Source organism: Cynocephalus volans, chromosome 4 (assembly GCF_027409185.1).
Source record: "Cynocephalus volans isolate mCynVol1 chromosome 4, mCynVol1.pri, whole genome shotgun sequence".
Classification (NCBI taxonomy): Eukaryota; Metazoa; Chordata; class Mammalia; order Dermoptera; family Cynocephalidae; genus Cynocephalus; species Cynocephalus volans.
This window is the reverse complement of record NC_084463.1, coordinates 110,190,595-110,206,747: the sequence shown is the minus strand read 5'-3', so window position 1 is coordinate 110,206,747 and position 16,153 is coordinate 110,190,595. Positions and strand designations below refer to the sequence as shown.

The following is a 16,153-nucleotide window of genomic DNA, read 5'->3' as shown; positions in this document are numbered from 1 at the left end:
TTCCCGTTGGTCCCTTGGACAATCAGCATATTACACACATGCTTGCTTGCTTCAGCTGACCAAGTGTGGGTCCACATTGCCAAATTAAACATGGCGAGGACAGCTGACTTTTAGATAGCCTGACTGCAGTGTTCATTTGAAACAGCTTTTAAACAGGTATGATTATGATTGGAACTTATCTCAACCAAACAAAATTCTCCAACTGGTCTTGAGAGATTGTTTGAGCAATACAGAGGTGAGATTGCTAGGTGGATTGGGGAGTGTCACAAGGTTGTCAGCCAATGTGAGACGGCTCCATAGCGTCTGCATACAGTTGTTCTAAAATATGCCAGAACTCAGTGACCATTCTAAGCTTTGCCCTGCCGTCTCCCTCCCGTATCATTCCCTCATCCTTATTCTTATGTACAGCGACCTCTGCCTAACTTACAGATGAAAAATTAAGGTTAAAAGGCATAAGCACCTCTCCTTTCCGTTGGCACTTGAACATATTTTTCTCTTTATCTACTCTCCCATCCTACTATTTACAAGGCTTTTCCCTATATCTGGGCCCTAGCCTCATTTATTCTTGCATCTCTAGGGCTTTATTCTCTCAGTTATTCACTCTTTTTCTAAAATGTGCTCTCTCTGTTGGCTTCTTCTGGATTGCTTTCAGACATGCACACATTTCTTTTTTTTTTTTTTTTTTTTTGTCTTTTTCGTGACCGGTACTCAGCCAGTGAGTGCACCGGCCATTCCTATATAGGATCCGAACCCGCGGCCGGAGCGTCGTCGCGCTCCCAGCGCCGCACTCTGGAGTGCGCCACGGCTCGGCCCGCATACATTTCTTTTGCCAGAAAACATCTCTTGCTCTCTCCTAAAGCTACCACCTTATTTTTTCAATCAATCCTTTATTGCCAAACTTCTGTAAGTACGACTTGTCTTGTTGTATTTCACACTTATACCACAAGTGCCTAGAAAGCAAGAACGTAATTTATATTAATTTACATCTTTCAAGTGCCTAGCACAGGATAATGTAGTAAGTGGAGCACAGACCTCAGAGCCTAACAAGCCAGAGTTCAAATTTGGGCTCACTAGTTACTGTTGAATGACATTGGGTAAATAACTTAATCTTGTTGATCCTAAGCTTCCTTGATTGTAAAGTGGGGATTATAATGCCTGTCTTGCAATGTTGTGGAAAATAAATAAAATTATGTTCATAAAAACCCCTAGGATAGTGTCTGGCACATAGTACGTGCTCAGAGAAGCTGATTCCCTTCCCATCTTCATTCATGGTGGGGATTCAAGTGTTTGTTGAATGAATGACTAAATGGTCTCCTGTGTATTTCAGGTCAGTATTCGGTGGCATGGCATGTATCACTTTTTGTTCTGTTTGATTTCTTACTCTTTGCCTTGTGTGTTTCAGGTTCACAACCAGTATCCAACTGAGTTTGAATTCAATCTCTATTACTTAAAGTTCTTGGCTTTCCACTATGTGTCTAATCGCTTTAAAACATTTCTCCTGGATTCAGACTATGAAAGATTAGAGCACGGTACGTGTTTATATGCCCTTATTCCATCTTTGTTTTTAGTTTTGCATGTTTTTAATGAAAACTCTAATAATGGAACTACCCCCAAGTGTGCTATGCTCAAGGTTAGGGTTTCTCTCTGAACACGAATGTAGTGGATATGAATAAATGCCCAGATTCTGAGATTATGTGTGCTGTGTTAGCTCTTAGGGATGGCAAATGGTCATTCTTGTAGCACTGTTGAAAAGTTAAATCTGTTTACTATTTTAATACCTCAAGGTGACAGCCTTGTTTTTAGGAGAAATATTTGACAAAGTTTTTCCATCCCTGGTGCACTCTGGTAGGAAGGGTGCCTGCCCTCGGAGGCAGTCTGAATGGCAGTTAAGGCCCTCAGCTCTGGAGCACACAGACCAGGGTTAAATTCCAGCACTGCCAGCTCCCAACTGAGTACTTTGGGGGACTTCGGTACCTCTTTGAGCCTCAGTTTCTTCACCTTTAAAATGAGGACAATAATAGTACCCACCCCTTAGGGCCAAGATCGTACATGAGGAAATCATTACAAATATCTCAGCACAGTCGTTAGCACATAGTAAGCACTCGATTAACTTTAGACATCACTATCATTATTATTATTTGTAATAGCAGTAATAGTTGTAAAGAGTATATTCTGAAAGTCAGTCAGCCCCTGTGAAAACATTTCCCAAGGGGATTTTACATTCTTTTGTTGTGGTGGTTATGGGGGTGGGAAAGGGGGGATATACCTGACTATTTTTTGTTAAGACAAACAAACCAAAAAAATCAGCTATGTTCAGTACATTATATGTAACAGAGTATTCATAAAGAGACTCTTAGTGGCAAGAAAATATTTATTGATGTTCTCAGTTTAAAATCTGAAATTAGGAAATACTGCTTTCCAGGGCATGCTATTGAGATTGTCTGGTGTGTTTTTTCGTACTTTCAGTAAGAAAAACAGTACTAGTGAAACTATTTTCCACCCTGTGTATACTTCCAGACCTTTGTTGTCATTCCTCATGTCACAGTCAGAAACCATAATTTCATAAGCACCCACATGTTGGTAAGGGATTAAGTAGAGCTGGTTGCAGCTGCCTCAGGCCTGGTCTTAAGCAGACTGACCTGTGTCTGAGGGGGCTCACCATGTCACTCAGCTTTATCACTGAAAGGAACAACATGTGCAAAAATTGATGTGAGTGAAGTACAGTGTTTGTCTCCCTGGAGTAATTTTTTGTTTTTGTTTTTTAAACAGAGCACTTCGTTTTACTAAATTAAGCTGATCAGCAAATTACCTTAGCAGCATGTAGACATGGCCAAAGACCAAGCCTTCTGCTGTAACAGACAATGGTTCCCCTCATTAGAGAAGTGTGAGGTCTAGTGCAGTGGTTCTCAGACTTGACGGAACATTAGAATCACCTGAGGAGCTTATAAAACTCCCAGTGTCCAGGCCCCATCTCACCCCCAACCAGTTAAATTAGAATCCATGATGGTGGGGCTCAGGCATCCACAAATTTTAAGGCTCCCCAGGTGACTCCACTATGCTGCCGAAGCTGAGAACTACCTCCAGTCCTATGGGAGGAACATTGGACTAAGAGTCAAAAAATGTGTGTGACTTTGGGTAAATTACTTCATCTCTCTGAGCCTCAGTTTCCTCATCTGAAAAACTGAACAAGGATATTTGTGCCCTACCTATCACACAGGACTGTTGAAAAGATTAAATAAAGTAATGTGGATAAAAGGATGTGTTTGGTGTATATTGAAAGATTATCATGGTTATCTGAAAATATAGTTATTTCTATCCTGTTCCCAGACAAGTTTTCTCTTAAAACATATAAAAATTTAGAATCGTAGAATGTCATTACTGAAAGACTCTTAGAGGTCATCTATCCAGGCCCCTCTTTGGAGAGATGAGCTACCTGAGAGCCACCCACCTAATTAGTATCAAAGAACCCTGATTTCTTTCCCTAGTCCAGACTGGGTTGCCTTCTTGAGGACTGTTCCTGTTGTGTTTGGGTAGATGCACTAGTTATCAAGCCTATACAGTGAAACATGATTTAGGAACAGCTGTGGGAACTACCCTCTATCTGCCAAGACAAGAACTGGAGAGAGGGACTGGCTGGTTAGCTCAGCTGGTTAGAGCACAGCCTTTTAACACCAAGGTCATGAGTTGGGATCCCCATACCGGCCAACTGCCAGAAAACAAATAAAAAAAAGGAACTGGAGAGTAAAGGATCTCAACTACAGTGGAATTCATCAGTCATAATTTCTAAGATTTCTTTCATCAGAAAATCCTAAACATGATGAAGTCTTCTTGTGTTGATTATTACATATTGGATTATAAGGTTGTAATTTGATAGGATTTGACACTAGCAATCTGATGATTTGAACTGTATTTAAGGTGTTCCCTATGTATATGTATGCGTTGCCCTAAGCCAGCCATATAGGTAAGAAAGGTCCATTGGACTTGGTTCCAATCACCAGGTGTTACTATGGCCGGCAGGGGGAGGGTGCTGCCCTGAGGAATGGAGAGCCAGATGTTGCACCTTCTCTTCTGGTTTCAGCTCATTCTCCTGTCTACAAAGGTGCTCAGAGCCTGTGCCAGCCAGGGCTGAGTACTACACAGCCTTTCAATGTAATTCATGCCTCAGGGCCCCAAGTGGAGCAATAAATGAGGTGACTTTAAAAATCCTCTCCAATCCCTAGAGCAGTCTCAACTTTGGACATTGGAGTCACTTGGAAAACTTTTTAAATGACTAATATCTGCAGCCCATCCCCAGAGATTCTGATTTAATTGGTCTAAGGCAAGAGCTGGGCATTGGGATTTTTTTAAGCCCTTGGTTTTCTTGATGTGAGACCAAGGTTGAGAACCACTCACTGGAGTCAAAAAGTTAAAAAGTAGAGGAGAAAACATTAATTAGTCTTGAGAGCCCCACATATCATAGAATTTCATACAGCCTTGAGCTTGAGACATTCTTTTCTGATAAACTAGTAAAATGCTTGTTGAATTTTGACTAAGTAATTTCATTCAAAGCAAGACAGCGTTGCTAACAGAGACACCCTCCCTGGCCTTTTAAAGAAACACTTCCTGCCTCACTCTGACACATCTTCCTCCCTATTGAAACCAAAGCAGGATCATGTGATTAATAGATTGACTGTTTGAAAGGTACAAAGGTAGTACCAGAAAATCCCTGAAGTACCCCCCTAAGTTCTGCTTTTGTTTTTAAGTCACCCAAGAATGTAGGCCATGCCCTTGAGTCATCCAGAGTCTCTGTGACCATGACTTGCAGTATATATAAACGGCTAAACAAGAGAACACTTTAAATGGCTTTATAATAAACAGCCAACAACTTAAAAAAGAAACATAAACTTATGTTTTTAACTGAATTTCATCAAATCAACTCTTAAGTCCTTCCATTTTCTCTTGAAAAAAAAAATGTGTAGAATGTCTTCTGGCATGGACCTCTGTGAATCTAGGTACAGATGCAGGATGGGGAGTGGAAGAGAGCCATAGTATCCTAACTGCTTAGGAAAACCTTACCAGACGTTCCCCTTCCATTCTGATTTGTTTTCATATAGCTTGTGAAGCTTGTTCCTGTCTTTAGCGTCACAATTATTTTCTAAGATTTCTGTACATGTGTTGCTGTTTTTAGAGCCATAAGAAATATTCCACTTTTCCATCTGCTATATGCATCATACTTTAAGCAAAATGTTTATTTATTTAACTTTTGTTTTTATTGGATTGTTTCGATTTACAGGAACTTTATTTGATGATAAAGGAGACAAGCATGCCAAGAAAGGAATTTGTATTTGGGAATGTATTGATAGAATGCACAAAAGGAGTCCCATTTTCTTTAACTATCTATATTCACCAGTAGAAATAGAGGTATAGTAAGAAATCACTTATGTTTCATTTTCTGAGTTATTTCGTGTTAAAGTTTTTCTTAGTTTTAGTACTGTTTATATAAGCTGCTTAATCTTTTTATAAACATTCAAGTAAGTTTCATACCGAAAGCTATTTAAAAGGCTGAGACACTATGAGTTTTGGTAGTGATGGAAATGTGACCATTCACCAAATTCTTGCCACAAAAATTAGGAACTGGCCCCCAAAACGTAGAAGGGATGGATAACTTCAAGAAAATCAAAGCAAGGCAATTTTCCCTAGGAAGAAAGAACTAACAAAACAAAATTTCAACAGGTGGTCTAAGCTGAAAAAACAAAAATAAAAGTGTGCTTCAAAAAGTTCATGGAAAAATAGAATTAAAAGAAGATAATACGAATCTTTCCATAAACTTTTTGAAGTACACTCGTACTTTAGAAAAGACTTTATACCAAAGACATGGAAGGACTGCTATAGGAAGCAGGGATGTTTGGAGCCCAGCCCAAGAAGGATGTCATCTCTCAGGGGCAGCCATGCTCTGCCGTGCACATCTACATGACATAAGCTCTGGGGTTGAGCAGACTGGTTTGATGAGCATTACCACCCTTACTTAGGGGCAGGAGAGGCCCTACCCTGGCCCCATGCATTAGGACCCCAGTCTGGCCTTCCTTCTGCCGCACCTTCCTCATGAGGTGGGGAGTACAGGAAACCAGGGGCACATGCTTAGATGCCCCTCCTTCATCTAACCCATGCTCCGCATACCTCTAAATTCCATGCCCAGATTCAAGCTGTTCACCAGGCTACTTCTCCACATGTCTCCCAAGCTAATGCATGTACCCCTAGGCCCACAGGGTGGCAAGAAGAAGCTGTTTGGCAGGGAGTAGACAGCGTTTGGCTTTGTGGGCTGGAATATACACAGACATTCATTCATGCGAGACCCTCAGAATTGAGGACAGAGCCGAGGTGGGAGAAGGAGGTTAGGCCATGGACTGGGAGCTAGGGCCAGCTCCCCCACTGCCACCACTTCCTAGTATAAAATTCTGAGGAGTCCAAGAATTCTCTATTTGAACCTGGCCTTCCAGGTCATTAGGAAGTTATGTTTGTCAAGGTAGGAGGATAGGAACATGTTTTATTTAATAGTTTACCTTGATGTGTAACTTGTAAGTATCTAGACATGTGGTATTTGAACCTCCATTCATACTCTTGTCCTGGACCCTGCAAATGTTAGGGGCTGGCCTGTCAGTAAGCTTGGGGTACCTTGGGGTCAAGATGAAACTATATTTCAGAGTTTTCTCTAAACAGGCCCTGAAGCCTAACGTAAATGTGTCCAGCCTCAAGAAATGGGATTACTATGTAGAGGAGACCCTGTCCACAGGGCCTTCCTATGACTGGATGATGCTGACCCCCAAGCACTTCCCCTCCGAAGACTCTGACCTGGTCAGAGGAGCTGGGCCCCACAGCCAGAGGAGAACAGTGTGGCCATGCTACGACGATGTCAGCTGCACTCAGCCTGATGCTCTCACCAGCCTTTTCAGTGTAAGTCAACCGTGTACAGACACACACCTGGGGGCACCACAGACCCTGGAGGCACATGAAGCCTCAGGAACCAGGCTAAGCTAAGACTGGTTTACAGACTTCTGAACAGGGTTATCCTCACTCTGGACTAGCATTATAGTTAGTACTCCTGGAATATGGAGAAACCAGATTTGCCCCCAGCATCATTGGGGGATCGGGCTTAACTACTGGTAAAGAGTCTCAATGAAAGTTAGTTTCCAGCACTTCAAGGAAGCAGTTGCGTAAATGGAACAATTTACTCCTTCCGGCAGTTTGCCAGCTGTTTTAGCTGCCTGAGCAGCCTGAGTCAGTCCTGGGCTATGGCTTTTATGGGTGCTTTACTTCCTCTGGTCAGAAGTGTGGGTAGCTGATGGCCTAATGGGAGTACCGCCAGCTATCTTCTCTGCAGGGAATATTCTGGAGCAAAACCATCCTGGCAGTAGCCACCCTGAGAAAAGGTTTTAAGCATATGGGCCAGAGAGTTTCTGAAGAGTCTTCTTCCTGGTCAGAAAACCAGAGGTAGAGTGTGCTTCGTACTGTCACAGAGGCAGCAGCCCTGATCTCCAGCTGCCCTGTCAGAAGGGAAGTCCATTTCTCTGGGCATTTCTTGGTTCATTCTTTCCATATCTGGTTTGAGTCATTAGAGTTGAGGGGTTCCTCTGTCATGGACAGACTTCTCATCTACCTCATCTATTAGTGTTGGGACACAGACCCAGTGCTTGGTCTTTTGCTTTGCCCATCAGATTTCCTATGAGCTTCCCAAGGGTGAAGGTGTTTTGGGACACATATTTCATCTCTTACTATTTAAGCCATTCTGTACAAAAAGGTCGGTAATAGGTCCTGATAAGTCATCTTGGCCACAGTGCCATACCAGCTAGAGCTCCCACCACTACTCCTGGCTTGGGAGGCCTCTGAGGCCCATGTGTACCGCTTTCTTCTGCTGCCATCTGGGCCCAGCACAGAAAAAGTGTGCTCTGGGGAACATCCTGATTTCCATGAAATACTGATCTGTTGGAAAATTCCTTTTCATTTCTTTGCAGGAAATTGAAAAATTGGAGCATAAATTGAACCAAACCCCCGAAAAGTGGCAGCAGCTATGGGAAAGTGTATCCGTGGACCTTAAAGAAGAGCCAAGAGCAGACCGTGTGAGTTTGCAAAGCCCCTTGAGGAGCTACTTCAAAGCTTTTTGAGGGTGCTAGGTCAGGTGGGGCCCACTGCCACAGGTAAAAGGACCTAGGTGGGCTTATGGCCAGAGGGAAGAGTGGAAAGGAAGGATCATGCCCTGGGGGTCCAGGGAACAAAGTTCCAAATGACTGAATATTTCCCAAGTGTCTCATTTTACCACAGTGACATAATACTTATGTTTCAGGGCCCCAAATCTAGGGGAAATTACTGGGTTCCTTTCTATCTCAGTGCTTCTGTGGCTTCAGCTGTCTTCTACCACATGAGGAAGGAGCGCAATGCCAAGACCATTTTTGCTCCAGGGAAATAAGCAGAGAGAGAAAAAAATATTTTAAAATGACAAAATATGCTACTTTCTGTTGCTCACACTCCCTTTTCTGTTTGTGATTTAAGAAACATTTATCATAAAAATATTTTAAAACCAAAACTCTGTTTTTGGCTTCTCACACCCCATTTCCTGCTTCCAGTTTAAGAAACATTTATCAAGCACGTAATACCCACAAGGGGCTATCCTTAGTACTGTACATACCTTCGCATCCTACTTAATCCACAGTGAGGGAGTGGTGTCCCATCTCATACGTGATGTGAGGGGACAGGCACAGAGACATCACACAGCTAGCAACTGGTAGAGCCACCATTCGCACCTACATCACATTGGCTCCAGATGCAACAGAAGGGAAATTAGGACAGATGAGTGTTCTGAGGAGCATTTCAGGAAGGAAAGGTGAGCAGGATCAGACATCACAGAGAGGTCAAGGAGAAGGGAGTATAAAAGAAAACCTCTGTGGTACAAAGGGACCCTCCAGGCTCTGTCTCTTGCCTTCAAATGGCAATTCAGGAGCTGTTATCAGACAGGCCACAAGTGGTGATGCCTTAATGCTTTTTTCCTCAGGAAACTAAAATAGTTTCTTCATTTTTTTTTTTTTTTCTGGTCATGAAAGTAAGGTATATTTATTGTTTAGATAAGTTAATACACAGATAGTTATAAAATAGAAGATGAAAACCACTCATAATTTGTAACCTAGAAATAAACCACTATGCTATCAAACTTGTTTTATTTTTCTAAACCCACATGTAAAAGGGATTTACTATATATACTATTTTTAAATCTGCTTTCTTTTGACGTGGGCATATATGTCCTTCAATTTGTCACTGTATGTAAATCAGTATCATCATTTTTGATGGCTGTCTAGAATTCCATTATATGGAAATACCGTAATTTTTTTTTTTACCAGTCCCCTAATAATGGACATTTAGGTTGTTTCCAGTTTTTTACTGTTATAAACTACTTTAGAATAAACACCTTTGTACATACATCTTTGCTCATTAGTCCAGTTTTTTTCCTGAGATAAGTTTTTATAAATGAAATTATCGTGTCAGTTGCTTAAAGTTTCTGTCAAGTTTTCTTAGCTCCTGTTCTGTCGTTTTCAGTCTCAAAGACACCCATCTGGGTCCCCAGGAATTGTATCTACCAATCTACCTTCCTATCAGAAGAGGTCTCTGCTGCATCTCCCAGACAGCAGCCTGGGGGAGGGGCAGAGTGCCAGCATCTCCCCATCCAATGGAGTGGACCGAAGAGCAGCCACGCTCTATGGCCAGTATACATCCAAGAACGATGAGAACAGGTGACACGCTGGGCCCTGCTGGCTATGCTGAGAAGACTCCCCAAGCTGCCTGAGGCTAAGCCACAGGCCTCCCCAAGCTAGGCCTGTGCAATACGGTTTTTGTAAAAAAATTACTTTTGTAAACTTGAAAGGGATTTTCTTTAAGTCTTTCCTGTCTTTTTTTTTTTTAATGCTTTAGATGCTTCTTTGAAGAGGAAAAAATCAAAATTACAACTAACAGTAATGCCAAGAGGCTGTAGTTATTTGTGGTTGAGTCCTGATTGTTATTATCTCATGTCTGCCAGAGCTTTTGAGGGAAGATGTGTTAATCAGCATTTTTTCAGTTGGCAAACATCAGAAATCCAGCTCATGCTTGCTGAAGCAAAAAGGAATCTGCTCGCATAAACTAGGACAGCCAAGGGCATGCTAGTTTCCCACACAGTATCTTCTGGTTCTATGTGTTTCCCGGCTCTGCTTTCCCCTCGTGTTGTATCATTCCCAACATGGCACAAAAGATGGCTACTGATAGTTCCAAACCTCACAAATGTGGTCATCCCAGCAGAAAGAGGCAATCTTTCCCCAAAGGTCTAGTAGGAAAATTCCAGGGAGAATTCTGATTGGCCTTTTTTGGATCATCTGGGGGAAATAGAGACTTGACAAAAACAACAGACATCCCCTATACAGCATTTTTTAAATAAAAAATCAAAATTAACTGTCTTGTCATTTCTTCTAGGTCCTTTGAGGGAACACTTTACAAAAGAGGAGCTTTGCTGAAAGGTTGGAAGCCTCGCTGGTTTGTTTTGGATGTAACAAAACATCAGGTAGTACTGTTAAAGCCAAAAGAAGTTTCTCTGTCTAGGCTAGTCTTGGTCCCTGGCTCTTTTGTGGATTTCAGCAGACAGGTATATTCCTCACGTACAGACTGCTCTCCTAGAGCCTCTCATATGCAGCCTGTGGGCTCCTCCAAGACCCCAGATGTCCCTGAGCGAGGACAGTAGCCTTCTGAAGGAAGCTCCAAAATAGCTTCTGCCTGGTGCATGTGGTGGAGACAGTGACAGTTGAGCCCAGAACATTAAGAGCAATGGAACTTTTTTTTAAATGCTCAGATATCTCCAAATGTTTGCTCTTAAAACCCAGGTCAGGGAGCACCTGAGGTTTTCAGCCTGTTGCATACATACACATGCACATATAAATCTGTGCCTGTGAGCACTCCCGAGAATACAGGTTACTTTCATCCTTGCAGCAGACGGCATCCATTCAAAACTGAGGGCATTAATTTTTTCAACAAACATTCCTTGAATACCATCTCTGAGCCCATCACTGTACTGGTCTCTAAAGACTGTACTTTATCCCTCAAAGATGGCGGCAACAGGGAGAGGAGGGACCCAAAACAGGCAGAAGGGGATGTGCCCACCAAAACCTGGAATTCACAGGGGGCAGGTACTAGACTGGACCTTGCTGATCATGTCAGGAAATCTTTTGCCCATTGTTATGTTCTTAGCTATTACTGTAGCAGCCCCCACGGTCCTTAGCGCCATAGTATTTGCTCCAGTGATCTCAAAGGAGAGTGATTCCTACCCAAATCTCCAGCCCCTCTGCACCCTTCACTAGTGAGAATTGTGTGGTCTCCTGTGTTCTGACTGCAGGCCTCACTCCACCTTGGAACTGACAGATCAGCCATGAGGCTGAGGGTTACACATTTTAATTCTCGATACATTCATCTATAAAATGGAGTCTGTTGGGAAAGACCTGAGCTGTTACCTCTATACAGTGCTCTGGTTGGACCTGCATCTACAAGACTCTTTCCAAATGAAGACAGTATTTTGGGTCACTTTTTCCTCTGCTCAAGAGACTTCATAAAGATTATACAGTCTTTGTGGGAGACTATAGAGAATTTATTTTCAAATATTCAAATGGAAGCCCTTCTGGGGGGCTGTACTTTAAAATAACAATGTCTCTGAAGTCATAGAGCCTACACTGCGTAGAAAAATTCCATTCAACCACTAACTATAACATAAGAGAATGTCATGATTTTTCTGTAATTTACATCAAATTACATTTGCATTTTTACCAATCTTTTGGATTTCTTTAACACGAAAGGTATATGGTTTTTCCATTTAGCCATACTTATACTATGCCTGAGAGGAGAGACAGAAAAGTCTGAGGCCAGAACCATAGTGATGGAAGCCCAGACACATTCCTGCCATGTACTCTGGAGAGTGAAATCCACAGACTATGGACCAATAAGGCTTTTTCACCAGCAATCTCTTTTATTTTTAAAAGTAGTTTTCCATTTTTTTCTTATTCCAAAAGTAATACACTTTTATTATACCAAATTTAAACATTTCATAAAGACATAAAAGTCCCCTGTGCAGTTAAATGTTAAGGTATTTATTGTGTTCTTCAAAACATTTTATATCTACATGCTATTTGGCAACTTTTTAAGCAATATATCTTGAATAATTTTCCTACCAGTTCATAAAGAGATCTTCCTGATTCTTTTTGAAAAGCTGTATAGTATTCTATTTTATTGATGTATCGTCGTTTAATTAACTAATACTCCATTGAAAGGCAAGTGTGTCTTTTCCAATGTTTAGCTGATGAAAACAGTGCTGGAGGAAACCTCTTTCTACCTTGTATCTTTACATGCTTGCGGATGTTTCTGTAGGATAAATTTCTAAAAGTGGGAAGGATGTATCAATAGGCATAAAGCATTTTAAATTTTAGTTGATATTACCAGATTGTTCTCCAAAGAGGTTCTAGCAAACTGTATTCCTACTAACAGTATTTGAGATTACCTAGTGCCTTATAGGATATTATCAGCCATTTTTAATATTTCTCAATCTAAGTGAAAAGTGAAATCTCATTGATTTCATTTACTTTTCTTTGATCAGTGAGGTTGATCATCTTTTCAAATGTTTATAGGACATTTGTATTTCTCCTGTGACTTGCCTGTTGAGATCCTTTGACCATTTTTCTACTAGATGGTTTATCTTTTTCTTATCAATTTCTATCCCTTTTTTGTATGTTATACGTACATAAATATTTTTACAGTTGTTAGTTAACACATTTTATTTTTTAATATATAATACATTTATTTCTTCAAATTTCAAAAAAGTACATTAGTCTTTTTCTCATTCCTTTCTCCCAGCCACCTAGTTCTCCTTCCTAGAGACAATGAGTGTTAATTTTTTATGTATTCTTGCAGGCATAGTTTAGCATGTATAAGCAACATACAGAGGAAAGTATTGAAGTACAGTCTGAAAAGCCATGCTGTTTTCCCTTTCTGTGTGTCTTATATCCCATCTGTATCCGTTTGGTTGCAGCTGCGATACTATGACTCAGGTGAGGACACAAGCTGTAAGGGCCACATTGATCTGGCTGAAGTAGAAATGGTCATTCCTGCTGGCCCCAGCATGGGAGCCCCAAAGCACACAAGTGACAAGGCTTTCTTTGATGTAAGTTGATCTTATTTCTCTTTTCCTGATTCTGTCTGCACATGATTCCATTTGCCTTCAAAAATTATGGGGCCTTCAGAGCAATTGGTAGTGACTGAAGATGGGTAGCAACCCCCCCGGCTTATGGGAATTGCTCCAGAACTTGAAGTCAGCACTCTTGATCCCCAAGCCTGACCTCCTGTAGTTGTCTATATATCTCAGAAAGGCTGCATACTGCTGTGTGCAAAAGGAGTCCAACGACATATGGAAGCAGAAGACCTCCTTTTTAAATGTTATTACTTATTTCACTCACCTCCTACTTTCAAGAACAGATGCTACTTCCCTCTGTATCCAGTGGTCTTCCCACTTGATCATCCACAAAAGATTGTCCTTGGTCACACATGATAACTGTATGCCCTAACATCTTCAGCAGTACTTGGGTGGGCTTTGGGGCATTTTATGAGCCACATGATAGAAAGAGACTTACTTAGTCCCTGGAGTCAAGAAGGACTTGGTAAAGAGCAGGGATCATACTCTAGGGCCCTGCACAGGCCATGAGGCATTTCCCTGATTCTGAGATTCCAGTTTGGCCCCAGCTGAAGAAAGGGGACTGTATTAGTCTGTTTCTGTTGCTTATAACAGAATACCTGGAACTGGGTGATTTGTAAGAAAATGGAATTTATTGCTTACAGTTTGGGAGGCTGGGAAGTCCAAAGTCCAGGAAACACATCTGGTGAGGGTTCTTGGTGGTAGCAACAGTGACTCAGGGGTTTCACATGGCAGAAAATGGCAGAGCAAAGAGACTAACCTCCTCATTCACTCTCCTTATAAAGCCCTCCAAACCATGCCAATGACCACCATTTTTAGTCCATTCACTACATCATGGTCCTACAATCTAATCACCTCTTCAAGGCCCCACCTTTCAATTATCATAATAAGATTTCCTACCCTCTTAACACTGTCACAGGGGGGTCAAGTTTTGGGGGGACACTCAAGCCAAGACAGGGACACAATAACCAACTTAGTGTGAATGAATCTCAAGCTTCCCCTTGGAGCAAAGGATCGTCCTCACTTTTACTGCATTAGCGCAGTGCATGGGAGAGGCCAGAGGCTCCACCCATTCCTGACCGTTCCTCCTTAGTCAAACAAGGCCCCACAGGAAGAATGCAAAGTACAGCTTTCCTGGTGTGTCTCCTTTCATGCCAGTATCCTTCTATTAACATCCTCTGTGACTTTAGGGACTAGAAAAATAGAGTAACTATAAGATAGTGACAGTACAGTAGTGGAGAGAGAGAATATACAGAGGTTCTGGGGCAGTATGGAAAAGGAAGTTTACAGGGATTGATTTGCCACTTGCCCAGAGCCACAAAATAGCCCTGCCCTTCATCTCTGGTTCTCTGTCATTTGGTTTTGTAGCTCAAGACCAGCAAACGTGTGTATAACTTCTGTGCCCAAGATGGACAGAGTGCCCAGCAGTGGATGGACAGGATCCAGAGCTGTATCTCTGATGCCTGAAGGCTGTGGTCAATCCAAGCAGAAGAGGTAGAGGAATTCATGCTGCCAGAAAGAAGAAGAGCATGTATCCTTGAGAAGCTGATGACAAGTCATCCAGGGCCGGAGGTTTTCCTGCCCAGTCTTACCCAGTCCCTTCTTGTAGCAGTTGCTATGTCTGCCTAACCCGAATGGGTGTGTCACACAGGTCTGGTCAAGAGCCCCAGGCACTCCCTGTATCTTGCACTAAATTGTTCTAACAGGGTCTTAGTGGTTAGGGATCAGAAGAATGCCTCCTGAGCCAACTGTCATCTGTCCCCTGGGCAAAATGGCTACCACCCACTTGGGTCGTTCTTCATGAAACCTAGATCCTTTTTATTCTCCAAGGTCATAATTTCCTTGGAGAGCTTTTTAACAAGCAAAAGTCAAAACTCTTCAAGATCACCTTACATTCTACATAGAACAGGTTTCCCATCAGAGACACCTACTACTCTTACTGCCTGACCTTTGAGATGCTCAATTCTCTGGTGCTGCCAAAAGGTGCTTCCATGGTCCCTACTTTGCCACTGAGGTTCACAGCAAGAGACATCACTGCTCAGTGGCAGGCAAAGAGGGAGCACACAGGATTATCCTGATGGAGAAAGATTGTCCAGGGAGTGATGCAACAACGACCAGGCCAATGCAGGAAAATACTGCGTCCAAAACTGACCACAGGTGCTCTAAGGATCCAGGGACTTGTGTTCCTATGTATTCTTCTGCTCCCTGACAGCTTCTTACACAAAATAACCTGCAAAAGCCTGAATGCACTAACCCACAAAACAAACACTTGCACTGAACTCCTAATGACATGAAGATGTTGGAAAGATAGAGGCCAGCTATTTATACCTGTGACGAGGGCTGTGTAGAGTGCAGTCACACTGTGGCATGATTGGATACTCAGACACTTCTGCACATGAAAAGTAAGAACTGTTTTTAGATTTTCTTTACTTCTGATAACCTTGTGTTTGTTCAGCTTAATATCCAAGGAATGCTGTTTGCTCATGGTAAACAGAAACAGCATCTCTGCTACAGCCACTGATGCCAACTGGAGTCCTACGTCGCTAGATCGTTACATTTGTTTTGAAATGTTAATATGTTAAATACCAAACTAATATTTCAAAAATATGTATATATGATTTCTATATCCTTGTTTTTCAGATAATCTGCTTATAATTTAATATAAAATTAACTAAACTGATTCATTCCTAAGATTTCAGTAATGAAATGATTCCCTTTTTAAAAAATAAAAAAACTACTTTGCCTTTGTAGATTAAAAATAAATCAGATTTTCAAATTTAAAATTATCTACACACTAGGAAATAGAACTCTACTAATAAAAGAAATTGCGGGATAAGAAGAATGAAGGACTTTTCTATCATTTTCATTTTATAAATTGCCACCTGTGAAAATGGTTTTTGCACATTATTTGTATTTTTCTTTGTATATGAAATA

The 16,153-nt window shown here is 41.6% G+C and overlaps 1 protein-coding gene across 2 annotated transcripts in view; it reads left to right on the top strand.

Moving 5' to 3' along the window:
* The window catches only part of SBF2 (SET binding factor 2), a 465,129-nt gene extending 449,238 nt beyond the window's left edge, over window positions 1-15,891 (top strand). For both annotated transcript variants that reach the window (XM_063093054.1, XM_063093057.1), the window contains 8 exons: window positions 1,403-1,529; window positions 5,273-5,400; window positions 6,697-6,930; window positions 7,989-8,093; window positions 9,562-9,755; window positions 10,468-10,555; window positions 13,061-13,192; window positions 14,588-15,891. In XM_063093054.1, the coding sequence (XP_062949124.1) occupies window positions 1,403-1,529; window positions 5,273-5,400; window positions 6,697-6,930; window positions 7,989-8,093; window positions 9,562-9,755; window positions 10,468-10,555; window positions 13,061-13,192; window positions 14,588-14,686 (1,107 nt within the window). In that variant the 3' untranslated portion in view covers window positions 14,687-15,891. The remainder of the gene's footprint in view (window positions 1-1,402; window positions 1,530-5,272; window positions 5,401-6,696; window positions 6,931-7,988; window positions 8,094-9,561; window positions 9,756-10,467; window positions 10,556-13,060; window positions 13,193-14,587) is intronic.
* Window positions 15,892-16,153: the final 262 nt, after the last annotated feature.